The sequence below is a fragment of the Salmo salar genome, chromosome ssa03 (assembly GCF_905237065.1).
Source record: "Salmo salar chromosome ssa03, Ssal_v3.1, whole genome shotgun sequence".
NCBI classification, from domain to species: domain Eukaryota; kingdom Metazoa; phylum Chordata; class Actinopteri; order Salmoniformes; family Salmonidae; genus Salmo; species Salmo salar.
The window spans coordinates 99,959,405-99,984,404 of NC_059444.1; the positions used below are offsets into that span (position 1 = coordinate 99,959,405).

Below are 25,000 nucleotides of genomic sequence, written 5' to 3' on the forward strand. Positions count from 1 at the left end.
CCTCTCTGTGTGTTGTTCTGGACCACCTTAGACCCACTGAACCAGCCTCTCTGTGTGTTGTTCTGGACCACCTTAGACCCACTGAACCAGCCTCTCTGTGTGTTGTTCTGGACCACCTTAGACCCACTGAACCAGCCTCTCTGTGTGTTGTTCTGGACCACCTTAGACCCACTGAACCAGCCTCTCTGTGTGTTGTTCTGGACCACCTTAGACCCACTGAACCAGCCTCTCTGGTGTGTTGTTCTGGACCACCTTAGACCCACTGAACCAGCCTCTCTGTGTGGTGTGTTGTTCTGGACCACCTTAGACCCACTGAACCAGCCTCTCTGTGTGGTGTGTTGTTCTGGACCACCTTAGACCCACTGAACCAGCCTCTCTGTGTGTTGTTCTCCCTCTGCAGGCCATCCGCGTGTTCTTCATGCTGAGGTCGTTGTCTCTTCAGCTGCAGGGAGAACCAGAGACGCAGCTTCCTCTCACACGCTCTGAAGACCTCATCAACACCGACGATGTTCTGGACCTAAGTAAGACTGTGTGTGTGTGTGTGTGTGTGTGTGTGTGTGTGTGTGTGTGTGATAGTGACCTGGGGGAGGGATGGTTGATGAAGTCTCTATCTGATAGAGACCTGGGGGAGGGATGGTTGATGAAGTCTCTATCTGATAGAGACCTGGGGGAGGGATGGTTGATGAAGTCTATCTGATAGTGACCTGGGGGAGGGATGGTTGATGAAGTCTATCTGATAGAGACCTGGGGGATGGATGGTTGATGAAGTCTATCTGATAGAGACCTGGGGGAGGGATGGTTGATGAAGTCTCTATCTGATAGAGACCTGGGGGAGGGATGGTTGATGAAGTCTATCTGATAGTGACCTGGGGGAGGGATGGTTGATGAAGTCTATCTGATAGTGACCTGGGGAGGGATGGTTGATGAAGTCTATCTGATAGAGACCTGGGGGAGGGATGGCTGATGAAGTCTCTATCTGATAGAGACCTGGGGGAGGGATGGCTGATGAAGTCTATCTGATAGAGACCTGGGGGAGGGATGGTTGATGAAGTCTATCTGATAGAGACCTGGGGGAGGGATGGTTGATGAAGTCTATCTGATAGAGACCTGGGGGAGGGATGGCTGATGAAGTCTATCTGATAGAGACCTGGGGGAGGGATGGTTGATGAAGTCTCTATCTGATAGAGACCTGGGGGAGGGATGGTTGATGAAGTCTCTATCTGATAGAGACCTGGGGGAGGGATGGTTGATGAAGTCTCTATCTGATAGAGACCTGGGGGAGGGATGGTTGATGAAGTCTCTATCTGATAGAGACCTGGGGGAGGGATGGTTGATGAAGTCTCTATCTGATAGAGACCTGGGGGAGGGATGGTTGATGAAGTCTCTATCTGATAGTATCGTTGATGTCATTGTTTTATTGACGAGGAAGGGAAAGGAGATTTGCTCTACTACTGTAGCTCAGTGTAAACAGGGGATTTCCAGCCACAGGCCACGGGGCTAAAGGTCAGTCTGGAACATCATTCCTCAGCTGACGACGAAATATCACGGCTTAATCATTTAATGACTTTCATATTCAATACGGGAATATTTCTCTGACGTCATCAATGAGGTCCACGTGTGTCCTCCCGTATCTCTACTGTCTTAACGTGGAGGATTAACACTCCTCATTAATACATGTCTCTACTGTCTTAACGTGGCGGATTAACACTCCTCATTAATACATGTCTCTAATGTCTTAACGTGGCGGATTAACACTCCTCATTAATACATGTCTCTACTGTCTTAACGTGGAGGATTAACACTCCTCATTAATACATGTCTCTACTGTCTTAACGTGGCGGATTAACACTCCTCATTAATACATGTCTCTACTGTCTTAACGTGGCGGATTAACACTCCTCATTAATACATGTCTCTACTGTCTTAACGTGGCGGATTAACACTCCTCATTAATACATGTCTCTACCGTCTTAACGTGGTGGATTAACACTCCTCATTAATACATGTCTCTACTGTCTTAACGTGGTGGATTAACACTCCTCATTAATACATGTCTCTACCGTCTTAACGTGGTGGATTAACACTCCTCATTAATACATGTCTCTACTGTCTTAACGTGGTGGATTAACACTCCTCATTAATACATGTCTCTACTGTCTTAACGTGGTGGATTAACACATGTCTCTACTGTCTTAACGTGGTGGATTAACACTCCTCATTAATACATGTCTCTACTGTCTTAACGTGGTGGATTAACACTCCTCATTAATACATGTCTCTACTGTCTTAACGTGGTGGATTAACACTCCTCATTAATACATGTCTCTACTGTCTTAACGTGGTGGATTAACACTCCTCATTAATACATGTCTCTACTGTCTAATCTGATAGCCTGTATGGTTGTGTTATGGTTGTGTTATGGTTGTGTTGTGGTCTCTCTCTCTCTAGATAACAGTGATCTGATAGCCTGTATGGTTGTGTTATGGTTGTGTTATGGTTGTGTTGTGGTCTCTCTCTCTCTAGATAACAGTGATCTGATAGCCTGTATGGTTGTGTTATGGTTGTGTTATGGTTGTGGTCTCTCTCTCTCTAGATAACAGTGATCTGATAGCCTGTATGGTTGTGTTATGGTTGTGTTATGGTTGTGGTCTCTCTCTCTCTAGATAACAGTGATCTGATAGCCTGTATGGTTGTGTTATGGTTGTGTTATGGTTGTGGTCTCTCTCTCTCTAGATAACAGTGATCTGATAGCCTGTATGGTTGTGTTATGGTTGTGTTATGGTTGTGTTATGGTTGTGGTCTCTCTCTCTCTAGATAACAGTGATCTGATAGCCTGTATGGTTGTGTTATGGTTGTGTTATGGTTGTGTTATGGTTGTGGTCTCTCTCTCTAGATAACAGCGATCTGATAGCCTGTATGGTTGTGTTATGGTTGTGTTATGGTTGTGGTCTCTCTCTCTCTAGATAACAGCGATCTGATAGCCTGTATGGTTGTGTTATGGTTGTGTTATGGTTGTGGTCTCTCTCTCTCTAGATAACAGCGATCTGATAGCCTGTATGGTTGTGTTATGGTTGTGTTATGGTTGTGTTATGGTTGTGGTCTCTCTCTCTCTAGATAACAGTGATCTGATAGCCTGTATGGTTGTGTTATGGTTGTGTTATGGTTGTGGTCTCTCTCTCTCTAGATAACAGCGATCTGATAGCCTGTATGGTTGTGTTATGGTTGTGTTATGGTTGTGGTCTCTCTCTCTCTAGATAACAGTGATCTGATAGCCTGTATGGTTGTGTTATGGTTGTGTTATGGTTGTGTTATGGTTGTGGTCTCTCTCTCTCTAGATAACAGCGATCTGATAGCCTGTATGGTTGTGTTATGGTTGTGTTATGGTTGTGTTATGGTTGTGGTCTCTCTCTCTCTAGATAACAGTGATCTGATAGCCTGTATGGTTGTGTTATGGTTGTGTTATGGTTGTGTTATGGTTGTGGTCTCTCTCTCTCTAGATAACAGTGATCTGATAGCCTGTATGGTGGTGAGTAAGGAAGGCGGTCAAGCCCAAAGGTTCCTGGCGGTGGATGTTTACCAGATGAGTCTGGTCGAACCTGAAACTAAACGGTTAGGCTGGGGAGTGGTCAAATTCGCCGGTCTGTTACAGGTAAGACAAGTTGGGGCGGGAAAAGGTGTGTTGTTGTTTAAAAAATAATAATTAAAAAGAAGCCTTTTATGGACCAACGTTTATCTAGTTTGTCTACTAAGTAGTTCTGTAGTGTCTCTCTGATTTTACCACAACGGCAAAGAGTTGAACATCTCTCCTCCTCCTCTACACACTCTGTATCCTGCAGGCTGACGTCATGACGACAGCTAGTCTTCCTGGGGTTTCCATAGACACACAAAAAAGGACTTTACAGTCATAAGACGTAACAACTGGCATTACAAGACTGTAACACTCTCTCTCCTCTCTGTCTCTCTCTCTCTGTCCTCTCTCTCTCCTGTCTCTCTCTCCTCTCTGTCTGTCTGTCTGTCTGTCTGTCTGTCTGTCTGTCTGTCTGTCTGTCTGTCTGTCTGTCTGTCTGTCTGTCTGTCTGTCTGTCTGTCTGTCTGTCTGTCTGTCTGTCTGTCTGTCTGTCTGTCTGTCTCTCTCTCTCTCTCTCTCTCTCTCTCTCTCTCTCTCTCTCTGTCTCTCTCTCTCTCTCTCTGTCTCTCTGTCTCTCTGTCTGTCTGTCTGTCTCTCTCTCTCTGTCTCTCTCTCTCTCTCGCTCTGTCTGTCTGTCTGTCTCTCTCTCTCTCTGTCTCTCTCTCTCTCTCTCTGTCTCTCTCTCTCTCTCTCTCTCGCTGTCTCTGTCTCTGTCTCTCTCTCTCTCTCTCTGTCTGTCTGTCTGTCTCGCTCTCTCTCTCTGTCTCTCTCTCTCTCGCTGTCTCTGTCTCTCTCTCTCTCTCTCTCTCTCTCTCTCTCCTCTCTGTCTCTCTCTCTCTCTCTCTCTGTCTGTCTGTCTCTCTCTCTCTGTCTCTCTCTCTCTCGCTGTCTCTGTCGCTGTCTCTGTCTCTCTCTCTGTCGCTGTCTCTCTCCTCTCTCTCTCTCTCTCCTCTCTCCTCTCTCTCTCACCTGTCTCTCTCTCTCCTCTCTCTCTGTCTCTCTCTCCTCTCTCTCTGTCTCTCTCCTCTCTCTGTCTCCTCTCTCTCTCTTTCTCTCTCTCTCTGTCTCCTCTCTGTCTCTCTCTGTCTCTCTCTGTCTCTCTCTCTCTCTCTCTGTCTCTCTCTCTCCTCTCTCTCTGTCTCTCTCTCTCCTCTCTCTCTGTCTCTCTCTCTCCTCTCTCTCTGTCTCTCTCTCTCCTCTCTCTCTGTCTCTCTCTCCTCTCTCTCTCTCCCCCCAGGACATGCAGGTGTCTGGCGTAGAGGATGACAGCAGAGCTTTGAATATTATCATCCACAAGCCCTCATCCAACCCCCACGCCAAGCCCCTCCCCATCCTGCAGGCTAACTTCATATTCGCCGACCACATCCGCTGCATCATCGCTAAGCAACGCCTGGCCAAGGGCAGGATACAGGCCAGACGCATGAAGACACAGAGGATAGCAGGTAGAGAGAGAGAGAGACAGGGAGAGAGAGAGAGAGAGAGAGAGACTGGGAGAGAGCGAGAGAGACTGGAGAGAGAGAGACAGTGAAACATACCTGGAGAGAGAGACAGGAAGACACACCTGGAGAGAGAGAGAGACAGGAATTCACACCTGAGAGAGAGAGAGAGAGAGACAGGAAGACACACCTGGAGAGAGAGAGAGAGGGACAGGAACACACACCAGGAGAGAGAGAGAGAGAGACAGGAACACACACCAGGAGAGAGAGAGAGACAGGGAGACACACCTGGAGAGAGAGACAGGAACACACACCAGGAGAGAGAGAGAGAGAGGGACAGGAACACACACCAGGAGAGAGAGAGAGACAGGAACACACACCAGGAGAGAGAGAGAGACGACAACAGGGAGAGAGAGAGACAGGAACACACACCAGGAGAGAGAGAGAGACAGGAACACACACCAGGAGAGAGAGAGAGAGACAGGAACACACACCAGGAGAGAGAGAGAGACAGGAACACACACCAGTAGAGAGAGAGACAGGAACACACACCAGGAGAGAGAGAGAGAGACAGGAACACACACCAGTAGAGAGAGAGAGACAGGAACACACACCAGGAGAGAGAGAGAGAGAGACAGGAACACACACCAGTAGAGAGAGAGACAGGAACACACACCAGGAGAGAGAGAGAGAGAGACAGGAACACACACCAGGAGAGAGAGAGAGAGAGACAGGAACACACACCAGGAGAGAGAAAAAGCCACTCACACAGAGAGGACACACCTCCCTCTCTAACATCTCTGTGTATTCCAGCGTTACTAGACCTTCCTGTCCAGCCCAGTTCGTCAGAGGTTCTGGGCTTCGGCCAGACAGGAAACACTTCTGCCGGCGGTCAACTTCCTTTCCGCTTCTACGACCAATCACGTCGAGCGCCCAACGACCCCACCGCACAGAGATCTATGTTCGCCTCCGTTGACAAAGTCCCAGGTAGTACACACCTACTGTACATTCACTTCCTGTTACACACTTCCTGTACATTCACTTCCTGTTACACACCTACTGTACATTCACTTCCTGTTACACACTTCCTGTACATTCACTTCCTGTTACACACTTCCTGTACATTCACTTCCTGTTACACACCTACTGTACATTCACTTCCTGTTACACACCTACTGTACATTCACTTCCTGTTACACACCTACTGTACATTCACTTCCTGTTATACACGATAATGTACATTCACTTCCTGTTACACACCTACTGTACATTCACTTCCTGTTACACACCTACTGTACATTCACTTCCTGTTACACACCTACTGTACATTCACTTCCTGTTACACACGATACTGTACATTCACTTCCTGTTACACACGATACTGTACATTCACTTCCTGTTACACACCTACTGTACATTCACTTCCTGTTATACACGATAATGTACATTCACTTCCTGTTACACACCTACTGTACATTCACTTCCTGTTACACATCTACTGTACATTCACTTCCTGTTACACATCTACTGTACATTCACTTCCTGTTACACACGATACTGTACAGGAACATGTCAGAGGTTCACCTAGGGGTCATGATAGGGGCTGCACCAAATGTTTGATATATTATAATAATTGATTATGCTAATGTTGTATTAACAGAAGGGGAGGGGTTATAAGACCCCTCCCTCCTTACATTTATAGGGTCCTAGACTACAGATTAACAATATATATATATATATATATATATATATTATAGAGGTTTAATATCGTTCCACAGTTGTTTTCTGGTCTCTCTGCCTCTTATAAATGAAACGGTCTGAGAAATGTGTGACTGTGAAGACAGAACTCTGAAGGGGAGTGTACGAGATAAGAGACTAGTCAGACATTCCACTATAAATCAACTTTGGGGAGTGGACGTTTACTGCCTAGGCCTTCAGAAAACACTGGAACTATTGTATCTCTCTTGTAAGTTTTTAAAATATATATATATATATATATATATATATATATATATATATATATATAGCTGTGTATGCATGGGCTTGGTCTGATGAGTAGAAGGTAATGACGTATGCAGTGACATCACAAGGGCTGGACTTTGGGGTTTAAACATGTGTTATGTTCTTGTTTGTCAACTTCTGTCATCAATTGCTTTTATAAATGAATGAATGATTTACTTATAGATATGGTCTGAATGCTAATTTCACCAATGAGCCAATGATTGACAAGGAACGAAGCTCAACAAACACACCAGGTGTATATTCAGCTCGAAGGGGTTTAGCGTGTCCTAGAATGGGTTGGTATCATTTCAGCTTTAACGGAAGGGGTTTAGTGTGTCCTAGAATGGGTTGGTATCATTTCAGCTTTAACGGAAGGGGTTTAGCGTGTCCTAGAATGGGTTGGTATCATTTCAGCTTTAACGGAAGGGGTTTAGTGTGTCCTAGAATGGGTTGGGTATCATTTCAGCTTTAACGGAAGGGGTTTAGTGTGTCCTAGAATGGGTTGGTATCATTTCAGCTTTAACAGAAGGGGTTTAGCGTGTCCTAGAATGGGTTGGTATCATTTCAGCTTTAACAGAAGGGGTTTAGTGTGTCCTAGAATGGGTTGGTATCATTTCAGCTTTAACAGAAGGGGTTTAGTGTGTCCTAGAATGGGTTGGTATCATTTCAGCTTTAACAGAAGGGGTTTAGTGTGTCCTAGAATGGGTTGGGTATCATTTCAGCTTTAACAGAAGGGGTTTAGTGTGTCCTAGAATGGGTTGGTTTCATTTCAGCTTTAACAGAAGGGGTTTTGTGTGTCCTAGAATGGGTTGGGTATCATTTCAGCTTTAACAGAAGGGGTTTAGTGTGTCCTAGAATGGGTTGGGTATCATTTCAGCTTTAACAGAAGGGGTTTAGTGTGTCCTAGAATGGGTTGGTATCATTTCAGCTTTAACGGAAGGGGTTTAGTGTGTCCTAGAATGGGTTGGGTTTCATTTCAGCTTTAACAGAAGGGGTTTAGTGTGTCCTAGAATGGGTTGGTATCATTTCAGCTTTAACAGAAGGGGTTTAGTGTGTCCTAGAATGGGTTGGTTTCTATGTAACTAAGTGGTGGGATTTTCCTCTTAATCTGAGTAGGCTGAACAGAGGTATTCAGACTCCTTGTATTTCTCCACATGTTGTGACGTTACAGCCTTATTCTAAAATGGATTAAATAGTTTTTTTCCCCCTCATCAATCTACACACAATACCCCATAATGACAAAGGAATAAAATGTTTTAATTTTGCAAATGTATACAAATAAATAGCTGAAATATCACATTTACATAAGTATTCATGACCCTTTACTCAGTACTTTGTTGAAGCGCTTTTGGCAGTGATTACAGCCTCGAGTCTTCTTGGGTTTGACACTACAAGCTAGGCACAACTGTATTTGGGGAGTTTCTCCCATTCTTCTCTGCAGATCCTCTCAAGCTCTGTCAGGTTGGATTGGGAGTGTCCCTGCACGGCTATTGTCAGGTCTCTCCAGAGATGTTCGAACAGGTTAAAGTCTTGGCTCTGGCTGAGCCACTCCTGGACATTCAGAGGCTTGTCCCGAAGCCACTCCTGTATTGTCTTTGTTGTGTGCTTCGCCCCAGTCTGAGATCCTGAGGGCTCTGGAACAGGTTTTCATTATGGATCTCTCTGTACTTTTCTCCGTTCATCTTTCCCTCGATCCTGACTAGTCTCCCAGTCCCTGCTGCTGAAAAACATCCCCACAGCATGATGCTGCCACCACCATGCTTCACCGTAGGGATGGTGCCAGGTTTCCTCCAGACGTGACGTTTGGCATTCAGGCCCAAGAGTTAAATCTTGCCTTTCCAAATCGAGTCCAATCAAGTTGTAGAAACATCTCAAGGATGATCAATGGAAACAGGAAGCACCTGAGCTCAATTTCGAGTCTCATAGCAAAGGGTCTGAATACTATAGAGAGAGAGAGAGACTGGGAGAGAGAGAGACTGGGAGAGAGAGAGACAGAGAGAGACTGGGAGACTGGGAGAGAGAGAGACTGGGAGACTGGGAGAGAGAGAGACAGAGAGAGACTGGGAGACTGGGAGAGAGACTGGGAGACTGGGAGACTGGGAGAGAGACAGACTGGGAGAGAGACAGACTGGGAGAGAGACAGACTGGGAGAGAGACAGACTGGGAGAGAGAGAGAGAGAGAGAGAGAGAGACTGTTTAGTGTCTAGCACTCAGAGGGACTGGGAGAGGGAGAGAGAGAGACGGAGAGAGAAAGAGAGACTGGGAGAGAGAAAGAGAGAGAGAGAGACTGGGAGAGAGATGGAGGGAGAGAGAGAGACTGGGAGAGAGAACGACTGTTGTGTCTAGCACTCAGAGAGGGACTGGGAGAGAGAGAGAGAGACTGAGAGGGAGAGAGAGAGACAGAGAGAGAGAGAGGGAGAGAGAGAGACGGAGAGAGAAAGAGAGACTGGGAGAGAGAAAGAGAGACTGGGAGAGAGAGACTGTTTAGTGTCTAGCACCCAGGAATGTTTCGTTTGCCTCAGGGTGCATCAGTGTGTGTTTATTGACATACCAGCTCAATATAGTTGTTATTTAGAACAAAATGTCACACAATTACAAATGTGTGTTTACCCTGTGTTTACGGAATGATTGTGTGTGTGTGTGTGTGTGTGTGTGTGTGTGTGTGTGTGTGTGTGTGTGTGTGTGTGTGTGTGTGTGTGTGTGTGTGTGTGTGTGTGTGTGTGTGTGTGTGTGTGTGTGTGTGTGTGTGTGTGTGTGTGTGTGTGTGTGTGTGTGTGTGTGTGTGTGTGTGTGTGTGTGTTGCAGGGTTTGCGGTCGCCCACTGTGTATCTCAGCACAGCCCGTCTCCCCTCTCCTCCCCCTCCCCACCTTCCTCAGGCAGCGGCAGCACCGGACGATGTGACTCTGTTACAGCCAGTACTATATCAGCTAACAGCCCTACAGGTAATATACCACCAGTACTATATCAGCTAACAGCCCTACAGGTAATACACCACCAGTACTATATCAGCTAACAGCCCTACAGGTAATATACCACCAGTACTATATCAGCTAACGGCCCTACAGGTAATATACCACCAGTACTATATCAGCTAACAGCCCTACAGGTAATATACCACCAGTACTATATCAGCTAACAGCCCTACAGGTAATACACCACCAGTACTATATCAGCTAACAGCCCTACAGGTAATACACCACCAGTACTATATCAGCTAACAGCCCTACAGGTAATACACCACCAGTACTATATCAGCTAACAGCCCTACAGGTAATACACCACCAGTTCTATATCAGCTAACAGCCCTACAGGTAATACACCACCAGTACTATATCAGCTAACAGCCCTACAGGTGATATACCACCAGTACTATATCAGCTAACAGCCCTACAGGTAATACACCACCAGTACTATATCAGCTAACAGCCCTACAGGTAATATACCACCAGTACTATATCAGCTAACAGCCCTACAGGTAATACACCACCAGTACTATATCAGCTAACAGCCCTACAGGTAATACACCACCAGTACTATATCAGCTAACAGCCCTACAGGTAATACACCACCAGTACTATATCAGCTAACAGCCCTACAGGTAATACACCACCAGTACTATATCAGCTAACAGCCCTACAGGTAATATACCACCAGTACTATATCAGCTAACAGCCCTACAGGTAATACACCACCAGTACTATATCAGCTAACAGCCCTACAGGTAATACACCACCAGTACTATATCAGCTAACAGCCCTACAGGTAATATACCACCAGTACTATATCAGCTAACAGCCCTACAGGTAATATACCACCAGTACTATATCAGCTAACAGCCCTACAGGTAATACACCACCAGTACTATATCAGCTAACAGCCCTACAGGTAATACACCACCAGTACTATATCAGCTAACAGCCCTACAGGTAATACACCACCAGTACTATATCAGCTAACAGCCCTACAGGTAATACACCACCAGTACTATATCAGCTAACAGCCCTACAGGTAATACACCACCAGTACTATATCAGCTAACAGCCCTACAGGTAATATACCACCAGTACTATATCAGCTAACAGCCCTACAGGTAATACACCACCAGTACTATATCAGCTAACAGCCCTACAGGTAATATACCACCAGTACTATATCAGCTAACAGCCCTACAGGTTATACACCACCAGTACTATATCAGCTAACAGCCCTACAGGTAATATACCACCAGTACTATATCAGCTAACAGCCCTACAGGTAATATACCACCAGTACTATATCAGCTAACAGCCCTACAGGTAATACACCACCAGTACTATATCAACCGTCCCTGATGTCTGTGTCTGTAAGTACTAATACTAGTTTAATACTAGAGTATTATAGCTCTAACGGCTGGTCTTCAAGACACAGATGAATCCTAGTCCTGACTCCTGGACAACAAAAAAAAAAGCACTTTGACATTGTCCATTTGAGTAATGATTCTTAACCCAAGGCCTTGGTGTAATCTGTGTCTGGGAAAGCAGCCCTATAGCTCTAGTGTTAATACTAACGATAAAGGTGGATTGTATTGTAGCTACTAGCAGTGTCTGCTAACTGTACATATGGTTTCCTTTGTTTACTACCTGTAGCAGAAAACAAGATGCTAGCAGTAGATGTCCACTGTAAATAGCAGCTATAGCAGTTATTTGTAGCTATCGTTAGCTCTAGATGCTAGGCTTAGATAGCAGTTGGCTGTAGAGATCGTTAGCTGTAGATGCTAGGCTTGGATAGCAGTTGGCTGTAGCTATCGTTAGCTCTAGATGCTAGGCTTAGATAGCAGTTGGCTGTAGCTATCGTTAGCTGTAGATGCTAGGCTTAGAGAGCAGTTGGCTGTAGAGATCGTTAGCTCTAGATGCTAGGCTTAGATAGCAGTTGGCTGTAGAGATCGTTAGCTCTAGATGCTAGGCTTAGATAGCAGTTGTCTGTAGCTATCGTTAGCTCTAGATGCTAGGCTTAGATAGCATTTGTCTGTAGTTGCAGCTAACCGTACGAGCTAACATTAACCCTCTCCTCCTCAGATGAGGAGACGTTCTTGGAGCACACTCCTCCTTCGTCCTCCGGCGGAGAGGGAGGAGGAGGAAGAGGAGGAGGAGAGTTAATCGGGTCTTGTCCCCCTGTCACGTCTGTCCCAACCCTGGCCCCCAGCCTCACCCCTGCCTCCCAGCCTAACATCTCTCTACTGACGGACGACAACACAGACTCTCTGAGCGTCGAGTCACTGACCCTGCTACCGCCGGCTGACCCCCCGCACCTGCACACGCTCGGCTCACACACACACCTCGGCACTGGTACGGCTATCAGAGAGGAGGAGGAGGAGGAGGAGGAGGGGCTAGAGAAGAGAGAAGGGAAGGACTCAAAAGGGGAAGTGGAAGGGTCGGCGATGGAGGAAGAGGAGGAAGAGGAGGAAGAGGAGGCGGAGACTGAAACAGAAACAACAATTCAAGAGACAGCTGAAGCAGAGATGGGAACGCCCACTGAGCAAGACACGCCCCTAGAGGCGGAGGGGAGACACACCCCTTGAAGGGGAGGAGACTGGTCAGGACACACCCACTGGAGAGGAAGCAGAGAAAGACACACCTCCGAAAGAGGACACACCCACAGGAACAGCCTGATTAAATAGGACACACCCACAGGAACAGCCTGATTAAAGAGGACACACCCACAGCCTGATTAAATAGGACACACCCACAGCCTGATTAAATAGGACACACCCACAGGAACAGCCTGATTAAAGAGGACACACCCACAGGAACAGCCTGATTAAAGAGGACACACCCACAGGAACAGCCTGATTAAAGAGGACACACCCACAGCCTGATTAAATAGGACACACCCACAGGAACAGCCTGATTAAAGAGGACACACCCACAGGAACAGCCTGATTAAAGAGGACACACCCACAGGACAGCCTGATTAAATAGGACACACCCCGAACAGCCTGATTAAATAGGACACACCCACAGGAACAGCCTGATTAAAGAGGACACACCCACAGGAACAGCCTGATTAAAGAGGACACACCTTGTCTCTGTCTCTGTCTCTCACACAGCAGTAGAGAGAGGAGATCCCTGTCTCTGTCTCTCACACAGCAGTAGAGAGAGCAGCAGAGAGAGAGAGAGACAGAGAGAGCAGCAGAGAGAGCAGGAGATGAGAGAGCAGCAACAGAGAGAACAGAGAGAGAGAGCAGCAGAGAGAGTAGCAGCAGAGAGCAGCAGTAGAGAGCAGAGAGAGAGCAGCAGTAGAGAGAGCAGCAGTAGAGAGCAGAGAGAGCAGCAGTAGAGAGCAGAGAGAGCAGCAGTAGAGAGAGACAGAGAGAGCAGCAGTAGAGAGCAGAGAGAGCAGCAGTAGAGAGAGACAGAGAGCAGCAGTAGAGAGAGACAGAGAGAGCAGCAGTAGAGAGAGACAGAGAGAGCAGCAGTAGAGAGAGACAGAGAGAGCAGCAGTAGAGAGAGACAGAGAGAGCAGCAGTGAGGTGTTCCTGTGAGCTCCAGTGGTTTCTGTTGTTGCTGCTTTATAAAAGAGCTTTTAGACTCCTGTCAACATTTCATCGTTCTACTACACCTGGACAAAGACTCTTTCATAAAGACATGGACTATGGATGGACTACAACACACAACTCTGTGTGTGTGTGTCTGTGTGTGTCAGTGTGTGTGTGTGTGTGTGTGTGTGTGTGTGTGTGTGTGCGCGCACTTTGAAGGTTTTAAAAAGTCTCTATTGTATGTCTGTCATTTAACATTATGGTGTGGGGTCACTGCCCTCACTTGACTCTCGATCTGTCCTGTTCTCAACTATCAGAGGGATAAGTCATGATAGGATTAGGTTACTAACCCCCCCAGTCCTGTTCTCTACCATCAGAGGGATAAGTCATGATAGGATTAGGTTACTAACCCCCCCCCCCCCAGTCCTGTTCTCTACCATCAGAGGGATAAGTCATGATAGGATTAGGTTACTAACCCCCCCCCCCCCAGTCCTGTTCTCTACCATCAGAGGGATAAGTCATGATAGGATTAGGTTACTAACCCCCCCAGTCCTGTTCTCTACCATCAGAGGGATAAGTCATGATAGGATTAGGTTACTAACCCCCCCCCAGTCCTGTTCTCTACCATCAGAGGGATAAGTCATGATAGGATTAGGTTACTAACCCCCCCCCCCAGTCCTGTTCTCTACCATCAGAGGGATAAGTCATGATAGGATTAGGTTACTAACCCCCCCCAGTCCTGTTCTCTACCATCAGAGGGATAAGTCATGATAGGATTAGGTTACTAACCCCCCCAGTCCTGTTCTCTACCATCAGAGGGATAAGTCATGATAGGATTAGGTTACTAACCCCCCCCCCAGTCCTGTTCTCTACCATCAGAGGGATAAGTCATGATAGGATTAGGTTACTAACCCCCCCCCCCCAGTCCTGTTCTCTACCATCAGAGGGATAAGTCATGATAGGATTAGGTTACTAACCCCCCCCAGTCCTGTTCTCTACCATCAGAGGGATAAGTCATGATAGGATTAGGTTACTAACCCCCCCAGTCCTGTTCTCTACCATCAGAGGGATAAGTCATGATAGGATTAGGTTACTAACCCCCCCCCAGTCCTGTTCTCTACCATCAGAGGGATAAGTCATGATAGGATTAGGTTACTAACCCCCCCCCCAGTCCTGTTCTCTACCATCAGAGGGATAAGTCATGATAGGATTAGGTTACTAACCCCCCAGTCCTGTTCTCTACCATCAGAGGGATAAGTCATGATAGGATTAGGTTACTAACCCCCCCCCAGTCCTGTTCTCTACCATCAGAGGGATAAGTCATGATAGGATTAGGTTACTAACCCCCCCCAGTCCTGTTCTCTACCATCAGAGGGATAAGTCATGATAGGATTAGGTTACTAACCCCCCCAGTCCTGTTCTCTACCATCAGAGGGATAAGTCATGATAGGATTAGGTTACTAACCCCCCCCAGTCCTGTTCTCTACCATCAGAGCGATAAGTCTGAATCATTGGTTTGGTGGTAGTGTTTTCCGTGCTTCTGTGAGAGAGCACAGCAGTTCGGCTGAAATGTAATTCAGACATTTCCCTTTAGGCACACAGATCTAGGATCAGCGTACAGTCTTCTGCTTTTAACCTGAACACTGTACAGAGGTCAACTCCAAACTGACCTCTGTGTCAAGGTGGCCCACTTCACCTGTCGTCCTCGGACCAGTCCATCTACCGACCCTTTCTAACGGCAGGAATCTAAAGAGCTAATCGATAGAGGGGGGGGGGTGTTCATGAACAAAATGTAATCGATAATACAAAGAAAAACGGATCAATAAGTTGTGAGTGATTCTGTTTAATGACTGGAGCAAAGATCACATTCAAACGATGTTGTCCTCCTCTCTCCATCCCTCTCTCTCTCTCTCTCTCTCTCTCTCTCTCTCTCTCTCTCTCTCTCTCTCTCTCTCCTCCCGCCTCTCTTCTCCCTCTCTCTCTCTCTCTCTCTCTCCTCCCCTCCCTCTCTCTCTCTCTCTCTCTCTCTCTCTCTCTCTCTTCTCCCTGTCTCTCTCTCAGCCCCACAGTGTAAATATGCTCCCTGCTTAGTAAAGTCCAGCTCTAGTGTTTCAGTATGTTTGTATGCTCTGTAAATGCTATCAGCTTTTAAACCTGTAATTAATGCTAAATTACCAACAAAGAAATGTATTAAACATCTGCAATAAATTAATCTCCTGACTTAAACCTGCTGTACTGTGGTGTTATTAGACCTGCTGGTTATTAGACCTGCTGGTTATTAGACCTGCTGGTTATTAGACCTGTAGACCTGCTGGTTATTAGACCTGCTGGTTATTAGACCTGCTGTACTGTGGTGTTATTAGACCTGCTGGTTATTAGACCCGCTGGTTATTAGGCCCGCTGGTTATTAGACCTGCTGGTTATTAGACCTGCTGGTTATTAGACCTGCTGGTTATTAGACCTGCTGGTTATTAGACCTGCTGGTTATCCTGCTGGTTATTAGACCTGCTGGTTATTAGACCCGCTGGTTATTAGACCTGTTGGTTATTAGACCTGCTGGTAATTAGACCCGCTGGTTATTAGACCTGTTGGTTATTAGACCTGTTGGTTATTAGACCCGCTGGTTATTAGACCCGCTGGTTATTAGACCCGCTGGTTATTAGACCCGCTGGTAATTAGACCCGCTGGTTATTAGACCCGCTGGTTATTAGACCTGTAGACCTGCTGGTTATTAGACCTGCTGGTTATTAGACCCGCTGGTTATTAGACCCGCTGGTTATTAGACCTGCTGGTTATTAGACCTGTAGACCTGCTGGTTATTAGACCTGCTGGTTATTAGACCTGTAGACCTGCTGGTTATTAGACCTGTAGACCTGCTGGTTATTAGACCTGTAGACCTGCTGGTTATTAGACCTGTAGACCTGCTGGATATTAGACCTGTAGACCTGCTGGTTATTAGACCTGTAGACCTGCTGGTTATTAGACCTGTAGACCTGTTGGTTATTAGACCTGCTGGTTATTAGACCTGTAGACCTGTTGGTTATTAGACCTGCTGGTTATTAGACCTGCTGGTTATTAGACCCGCTGGTTATTAGACCTGTAGACCTGCTGGTTATTAGACCTGTAGACCTGTTGGTTATTAGACCTGCTGGTTATTAGACCTGCTGGTTATTAGACCTGCTGGTTATTAGACCCGCTGGTTATTAGACCCGCTGGTTAATAGACCTGCTGCCTGCTGGTTATTAGACCTGCTGGTTATTGCCTGCTGTGTGGTTATTAGACCCGCTGGTTATTAGACCTGCTGGTTATTAGACCCGCTGGTTATTAGACCTGCTGGTTATTAGACCTGCTGTACTGTGGTGTTATTAGACCTGCTGGTTATTAGACCCGCTGGTTATTAGACCCGCTGGTTATTAGACCCGCTGGTTATTAGACCTGCTGGTTATTAGACCTGCTGGTTATCCTGCTGGTTATTAGACCTGCTGGTTATTAGACCTGCTGGTTATTAGACCTGTTGGTTATTAGACCTGCTGGTTATTAGACCTGCTGGTTATTAGACCTGCTGGTTATTAGACCTGTTGGTTATTAGACCCGCTGGTTATTAGACCCGCTGGTTATTAGACCCGCTGGTTATTAGACCCGCTGGTTATTAGACCCGCAGGTTATTAGACCCGCTGGTTATTAGACCCGCTGGTTATTAGACCCGCTGGTTATTAGACCTGCTGGTTATTAGACCCGCTGGTTATTAGACCTGCTGGTTATCCTGCTGGTTATTAGACCCGCTGGTTATTAGACCTGCTGGTTATTAGACCTGCTGTACTGTGGTGTTATTAGACCTGCTGGTTATTAGACCCGCTGGTTATTAGACCTGCTGGTTATTAGACCCGCTGGTTATTAGGCCCGCTGGTTATTAGACCTGCTGGTTATTAGACCTGCTGGTTATTAGACCTGCTGGTTATTAGACCTGCTGGTTATCCTGCTGGTTATTAGACCTGCTGGTTATTAGACCTGCTGGTTATTAGACCTGTTGGTTATTAGACCTGTTGGTTATTAGACCTGCTGGTTATTAGACCTGCTGGTTATTAGACCTGCTGGTTATTAGACCTGCTGGTTATTAGACCTGCTGGTTATTAGACCCGCTGGTTATTAGACCCGTAGGTTATTAGACCCGCTGGTTATTAGACCCGCTGGTTATTAGACCCGCTGGTTATTAGACCTGCTGGTTATCCTGCTGGTTATTAGACCCGCTGGTTATTAGACCTGCTGGTTATTAGACCTGTTGGTTATTAGACCTGTTGGTTATTAGACCTGTTGGTTATTAGACCTGCTGGTTATTAGACCCGCTGGTTATTAGACCCGCTGGTTATTAGACCTGCTGGTTATTAGACCTGCTGGTTATTAAACCTGCTGGTTATTAGACCTGTAGACCTGCTGGTTATTAGACCTGTAGACCTGCTGGTTATTAGACCTGCTGGTTATTAGACCTGCTGGTTATTAGACCTGTAGACCTGCTGGTTATTAGACCTGTAGACCTGCTGGTTATTAGACTTGTAGACCTGCTGGTTATTAGACCTGTAGACCTGCTGGTTATTAGACCTGTAGACCCGCTGGTTATTAGACCTGTAGACCTGCTGGTTATTAGACCTGCTGGTTATTAGACCCACTGGTTATGATAGACCCGTTGGTTATTAGACCTGTAGACCTGCTGGTTATTAGACCTGCTGGACTGGTTATTAGACCTGCTGGTTATTAGACTGTAGACCTGCTGGTTATTAGACCTGTTGGTTATTAGACCTGCTGGTTATTAGACCCGCTGGTTATTAGACCCGCTGGTTATTAGACCTGTAGACCTGCTGGTTATTAGACCCGCTGGTTAATAGACCCGCTGGTTATTAGACCTGTAGACCTGCTGGTTATTAGACCTGCTGGTTATTAGACCTGCTGGTTATTAGACCTGGTGGTTATTAGAAGTGCTGGTTATTAGACCTGCTGGTTATTAGACCTGTAGACCTGCTGGTTATTAGACCTGCTGGTTATTAGACCCGCTGGTTATTAGACCTGCTGGTTATTAGACCCGCTGGTTATTAGACCTGCTGGTTATTAGACCTGCTGGTTATTAGACCTGCTGGTTATTAGACCCGCTGGTTATTAGACCTGCTGGTTATTAGACCTGTAGACCTGCTGGTTATTAGACCTGCTGGTTATTAGACCTGCTGGTTATTAGACCTGCTGGTTATTAGACCCGCTGGTTATTAGACCTGCTGGTTATTAGACCCGCTGGTTATTAGACCCGCTGGTTATTAGACCTGCTGGTTATTAGACCCGCTGGTTATTAGACCTGCTGGTTATTAGACCTGCTGGTTATTAGACCTGTTGGTTATTAGACCTGTTGGTTATTAAACCTGCTGGTTATTAGACCTGGTGGTTATTAGACCTGTAGACCTGCTGGTTATTAGACCTGTTGGTTATTAGACCTGCTGGTTATTAGACCTGCTGGTTATTAGACCTGTAGACCTGCTGGTTATTAGACCTGTTGGTTATTAGACCTGCTGGTTATTAGACCTGGTGGTTATTAGACCTGTAGACCTGCTGGTTATTAGACCTGCTGGTTATTAGACCTGCTGGTTATTAGACCTGTTGGTTATTAGACCTGTAGACCTGCTGGTTATTAGACCTGCTGGTTATTAGACCTGTTGGTTATTAGACCTGCTGGTTATTAAACCTGTAGACCTGCTGGTTATTAGACCTGTTGGTTATTAGACCTGTTGGTTATTAGACCTGTTGGTTATTAGACCCGCTGGTTATTAGACCTGTAGACCTGCTGGTTATTAGACCTGCTGGTTATTAGACCTGCTGGTTATTAGACCTGTTGGTTATTAGACCTGCTGGTTATTAGACCCGCTGGTTATTAGACCTGCTGGTTATTAGACCTGTAGACCTGCTGGTTATTAGACCCGCTGGTTATTAGACCTGCTGGTTATTAGACCTGTAGACCTGCTGGTTATTAGACCTGCTGGTTATTAGACCTGTTGGTTATTAGACCTGCTGGTTATTAGACCTGTAGACCTGTTGGTTATTAGACCTGCTGGTTATTAGGCCTGCTGGTTATTAGACCTGCTGGTTATTAGACCTGCTGGTTATTAGACCTGTAGACCTGCTGGTTATTAGACCTGCTGGTTATTAGACCTGCTGGTTATTAGACCTGCTGGTTATCCTGCTGGTTATTAGACCTGCTGGTTATTAGACCTGCTGGTTATTAGACCTGCTGGTTATTAGACCTGCTGGTTATTAGACCTGTTGGTTATTAGACCTGCTGGTTATTAGACCTGCTGGTTATTAGACCTGTTGGTTATTAGACTTGCTGGTTATTAGACCTGCTGGTTATTAGACCTGCTGGTTATTAGACCTGTAGACCTGCTGGTTATTAGACCTGCTGGTTATTAGACCTGCTGGTTATTAGACCTGTAGACCTGCTGGTTATTAGACCTGCTGGTTATTAGACCTGTTGGTTATTAGACGAGGAGGAGAGACATTAAGACGAGGAGGAGGAGAGACATTAAGATGAGGAGGAGAGACATTAAGATGAGGAGGAGAGACATTAAGATGAGGAGGAGAGACATTAAGACGAGGAGGAGAGACATTAAGACGAGGAGGAGAGACATTAAGACGAGGAGGAGGAGAGACATTAAGACGAGGAGGAGGAGAGACATTAAGACGAGGAGGAGAGACATTAAGATGAGGAGGAGAGACATTAAGATGAGGAGGAGAGACATTAAGATGAAGAGGAGAGACATTAAGACGAGGAGGAGAGACATTAAGATGAGGAGGAGAGACATTAAGATGAGGAGGAGGAGAGACATTAAGATGAGGAAGAGAGACATTAAGATGAGGAGGAGGAGAGACATTAAGATGAGGAGGAGAGACATTAAGATGAGGAGGAGGAGAGACATTAAGACGAGGAAGAGAGACATTAAGATGAGGAGGAGGAGAGACATTAAGATGAGGAGGAGAGACATTAAGATGAGGAGGAGGAGAGACATTAAGACGAGGAGGAGGAGAGACATTAAGATGAGGAGGAGGAGAGACATTAAGACGAGGAGGAGAGACATTAAGATGAGGAGGAGAGACATTAAGATGAGGAGGAGAGACATTAAGACGAGGAGGAGGAGAGACATTAAGACGAGGAGGAGGAGAGACATTAAGATGAGGAGGAGTAGAGACATTAAGATGAGGAGGAGGAGGAGAGACATTAAGACGAGGAGGAGAGACATTAAGATGAGGAGGAGAGACATTAAGATGAGGAGGAGAGACATTAAGATGATGAGGAGGAGAGACATTAAGACGAGGAGGAGGAGACATTAAGATGAGGAGGAGGAGAGACATTAAGATGAGGAGGAGGAGAGACATTAAGATGAGGAGGAGGAGAGACATTAAGACGAGGAGGAGGAGAGACATTAAGACGAGGAGGAGAGACATTAAGATGAGGAGGAGAGACATTAAGATGAGGAGGAGAGACATTAAGACGAGGAGGAGAGACATTAAGATGAGGAGGAGAGACATTAAGACGAGGAGGAGGAGACATTAAGACGAGGAGGAGGAGAGACATTAAGATGAGGAGGAGAGACATTAAGACGAGGAGGAGAGACATTAAGACGAGGAGGAGAGACATTAAGATGAGGAGGAGGAGAGACATTAAGATGAGGAGGAGGAGAGACATTAAGACGAGGAGGAGGAGAGACATTAAGATGAGGAGGAGAGACATTAAGATGAGGAGGAGAGACATTAAGACGAGGAGGAGGAGACATTAAGATGAGGAGGAGGAGAGACATTAAGACGAGGAGGAGGAGAGACATTAAGATGAGGAGGAGGAGAGACATTAAGACGAGGAGGAGAGACATTAAGATGAGGAGGAGAGACATTAAGACGAGGAGGAGGAGAGACATTAAGATGAGGAGGAGGAGAGACATTAAGATGAGGAGGAGAGACATTAAGACGAGGAGGAGAGACATTAAGACGAGGAGGAGAGACATTAAGACGAGGAGGAGAGACATTAAGATGAGGAGGAGGAGAGACATTAAGATGAGGAGGAGAGACATTAAGATGAGGAGGAGGAGAGACATTAAGATGAGGAGGAGGAGAGACATTAAGATGAGGAGGAGGAGAGACATTAAGATGAGGAGGAGGAGAGACATTAAGACGAGGAGGAGAGACATTAAGACGAGGAGGAGAGACATTAAGATGAGGAGGAGAGACATTAAGACGAGGAGGAGAGACATTAAGACGAGGAGGAGAGACATTAAGACGAGGAGGAGAGACATTAAGATGATGAGGAGGAGAGACATTAAGACGAGGAGGAGGAGAGACATTAAGATGAGGAGGAGGAGAGACATTAAGACGAGGAGGAGGAGAGACATTAAGACGAGGAGGAGGAGAGACATTAAGACGAGGAGGAGGAGAGACATTAAGACGAGGAGGAGAGACATTAAGATGAGGAGGAGAGACATTAAGATGAGGAGGAGAGACATTAAGACGAGGAGGAGAGACATTAAGATGAGGAGGAGAGACATTAAGACGAGGAGGAGGAGACATTAAGATGAGGAGGAGGAGAGACATTAAGATGAGGAGGAGGAGAGACATTAAGACGAGGAGGAGGAGAGACATTAAGATGAGGAGGAGAGACATTAAGATGAGGAGGAGAGACATTAAGACGAGGAGGAGGAGACATTAAGATGAGGAGGAGGAGAGACATTAAGACGAGGAGGAGGAGAGACATTAAGATGAGGAGGAGAGACATTAAGACGAGGAGGAGAGACATTAAGACGAGGAGGAGAGACATTAAGACGAGGAGGAGAGACATTAAGATGATGAGGAGGAGAGACATTAAGACGAGGAGGAGGAGACATTAAGATGAGGAGGAGGAGAGACATTAAGATGAGGAGGAGGAGAGACATTAAGATGAGGAGGAGGAGAGACATTAAGACGAGGAGGAGGAGAGACATTAAGACGAGGAGGAGAGACATTAAGATGAGGAGGAGAGACATTAAGATGAGGAGGAGAGACATTAAGACGAGGAGGAGAGACATTAAGATGAGGAGGAGAGACATTAAGACGAGGAGGAGGAGACATTAAGATGAGGAGGAGGAGAGACATTAAGATGAGGAGGAGGAGAGACATTAAGACGAGGAGGAGGAGAGACATTAAGATGAGGAGGAGAGACATTAAGATGAGGAGGAGAGACATTAAGACGAGGAGGAGGAGACATTAAGATGAGGAGGAGGAGAGACATTAAGACGAGGAGGAGGAGAGACATTAAGATGAGGAGGAGGAGAGACATTAAGACGAGGAGGAGAGACATTAAGATGAGGAGGAGAGACATTAAGACGAGGAGGAGGAGAGACATTAAGATGAGGAGGAGGAGAGACATTAAGATGAGGAGGAGAGACATTAAGACGAGGAGGAGAGACATTAAGACGAGGAGGAGAGACATTAAGATGAGGAGGAGGAGAGACATTAAGATGAGGAGGAGGAGAGACATTAAGACGAGGAGGAGGAGAGACATTAAGATGAGGAGGAGAGACATTAAGATGAGGAGGAGAGACATTAAGACGAGGAGGAGGAGACATTAAGATGAGGAGGAGGAGAGACATTAAGACGAGGAGGAGGAGAGACATTAAGATGAGGAGGAGGAGAGACATTAAGACGAGGAGGAGAGACATTAAGATGAGGAGGAGAGACAATAAGACGAGGAGGAGGAGAGACATTAAGATGAGGAGGAGGAGAGACATTAAGATGAGGAGGAGAGACATTAAGACGAGGAGGAGAGACATTAAGACGAGGAGGAGAGACATTAAGACGAGGAGGAGAGACATTAAGATGAGGAGGAGGAGAGACATTAAGATGAGGAGGAGAGACATTAAGATGAGGAGGAGGAGAGACATTAAGATGAGGAGGAGGAGAGACATTAAGATGAGGAGGAGGAGAGACATTAAGATGAGGAGGAGGAGAGACATTAAGACGAGGAGGAGAGACATTAAGACGAGGAGGAGAGACATTAAGATGAGGAGGAGAGACATTAAGACGAGGAGGAGAGACATTAAGACGAGGAGGAGAGACATTAAGACGAGGAGGAGAGACATTAAGATGATGAGGAGGAGAGACATTAAGACGAGGAGGAGGAGAGACATTAAGATGAGGAGGAGGAGAGACATTAAGACGAGGAGGAGGAGAGACATTAAGACGAGGAGGAGGAGAGACATTAAGACGAGGAGGAGGAGAGACATTAAGACGAGGAGGAGAGACATTAAGATGAGGAGGAGAGACATTAAGATGAGGAGGAGAGACATTAAGACGAGGAGGAGAGACATTAAGATGAGGAGGAGAGACATTAAGACGAGGAGGAGGAGACATTAAGATGAGCAGGAGGAGAGACATTAAGATGAGGAGGAGGAGAGACATTAAGACGAGGAGGAGGAGAGACATTAAGATGAGGAGGAGAGACATTAAGATGAGGAGGAGAGACATTAAGACGAGGAGGAGGAGACATTAAGATGAGGAGGAGGAGAGACATTAAGACGAGGAGGAGGAGAGACATTAAGATGAGGAGGAGAGACATTAAGACGAGGAGGAGAGACATTAAGACGAGGAGGAGAGACATTAAGACGAGGAGGAGAGACATTAAGATGATGAGGAGGAGAGACATTAAGACGAGGAGGAGGAGACATTAAGATGAGGAGGAGGAGAGACATTAAGATGAGGAGGAGGAGAGACATTAAGATGAGGAGGAGGAGAGACATTAAGACGAGGAGGAGGAGAGACATTAAGACGAGGAGGAGAGACATTAAGATGAGGAGGAGAGACATTAAGATGAGGAGGAGAGACATTAAGACGAGGAGGAGAGACATTAAGATGAGGAGGAGAGACATTAAGACGAGGAGGAGGAGACATTAAGATGAGGAGGAGGAGAGACATTAAGATGAGGAGGAGGAGAGACATTAAGACGAGGAGGAGGAGAGACATTAAGATGAGGAGGAGAGACATTAAGATGAGGAGGAGAGACATTAAGACGAGGAGGAGGAGACATTAAGATGAGGAGGAGGAGAGACATTAAGACGAGGAGGAGGAGAGACATTAAGATGAGGAGGAGGAGAGACATTAAGACGAGGAGGAGAGACATTAAGATGAGGAGGAGAGACATTAAGACGAGGAGGAGGAGAGACATTAAGATGAGGAGGAGGAGAGACATTAAGATGAGGAGGAGAGACATTAAGACGAGGAGGAGAGACATTAAGACGAGGAGGAGAGACATTAAGACGAGGAGGAGAGACATTAAGATGAGGAGGAGGAGAGACATTAAGATGAGGAGGAGAGACATTAAGATGAGGAGGAGGAGAGACATTAAGATGAGGAGGAGGAGAGACATT

The 25,000-nt window shown here is 46.2% G+C and overlaps 1 protein-coding gene across 1 annotated transcript in view; it reads left to right on the top strand.

The window, feature by feature from the left end:
• Positions 1-15,806, top strand: part of LOC106594088 (protein CLEC16A) — a 77,089-nt gene extending 61,283 nt beyond the window's left edge. The window contains 6 exon segments of the mRNA XM_045715960.1: positions 401-521; positions 3,498-3,649; positions 4,866-5,070; positions 5,878-6,051; positions 9,871-10,008; positions 12,121-15,806. Coding sequence (XP_045571916.1) covers positions 401-521; positions 3,498-3,649; positions 4,866-5,070; positions 5,878-6,051; positions 9,871-10,008; positions 12,121-12,623 — 1,293 coding nt within the window. The 3' untranslated portion in view covers positions 12,624-15,806.
• Positions 15,807-25,000: the final 9,194 nt, after the last annotated feature.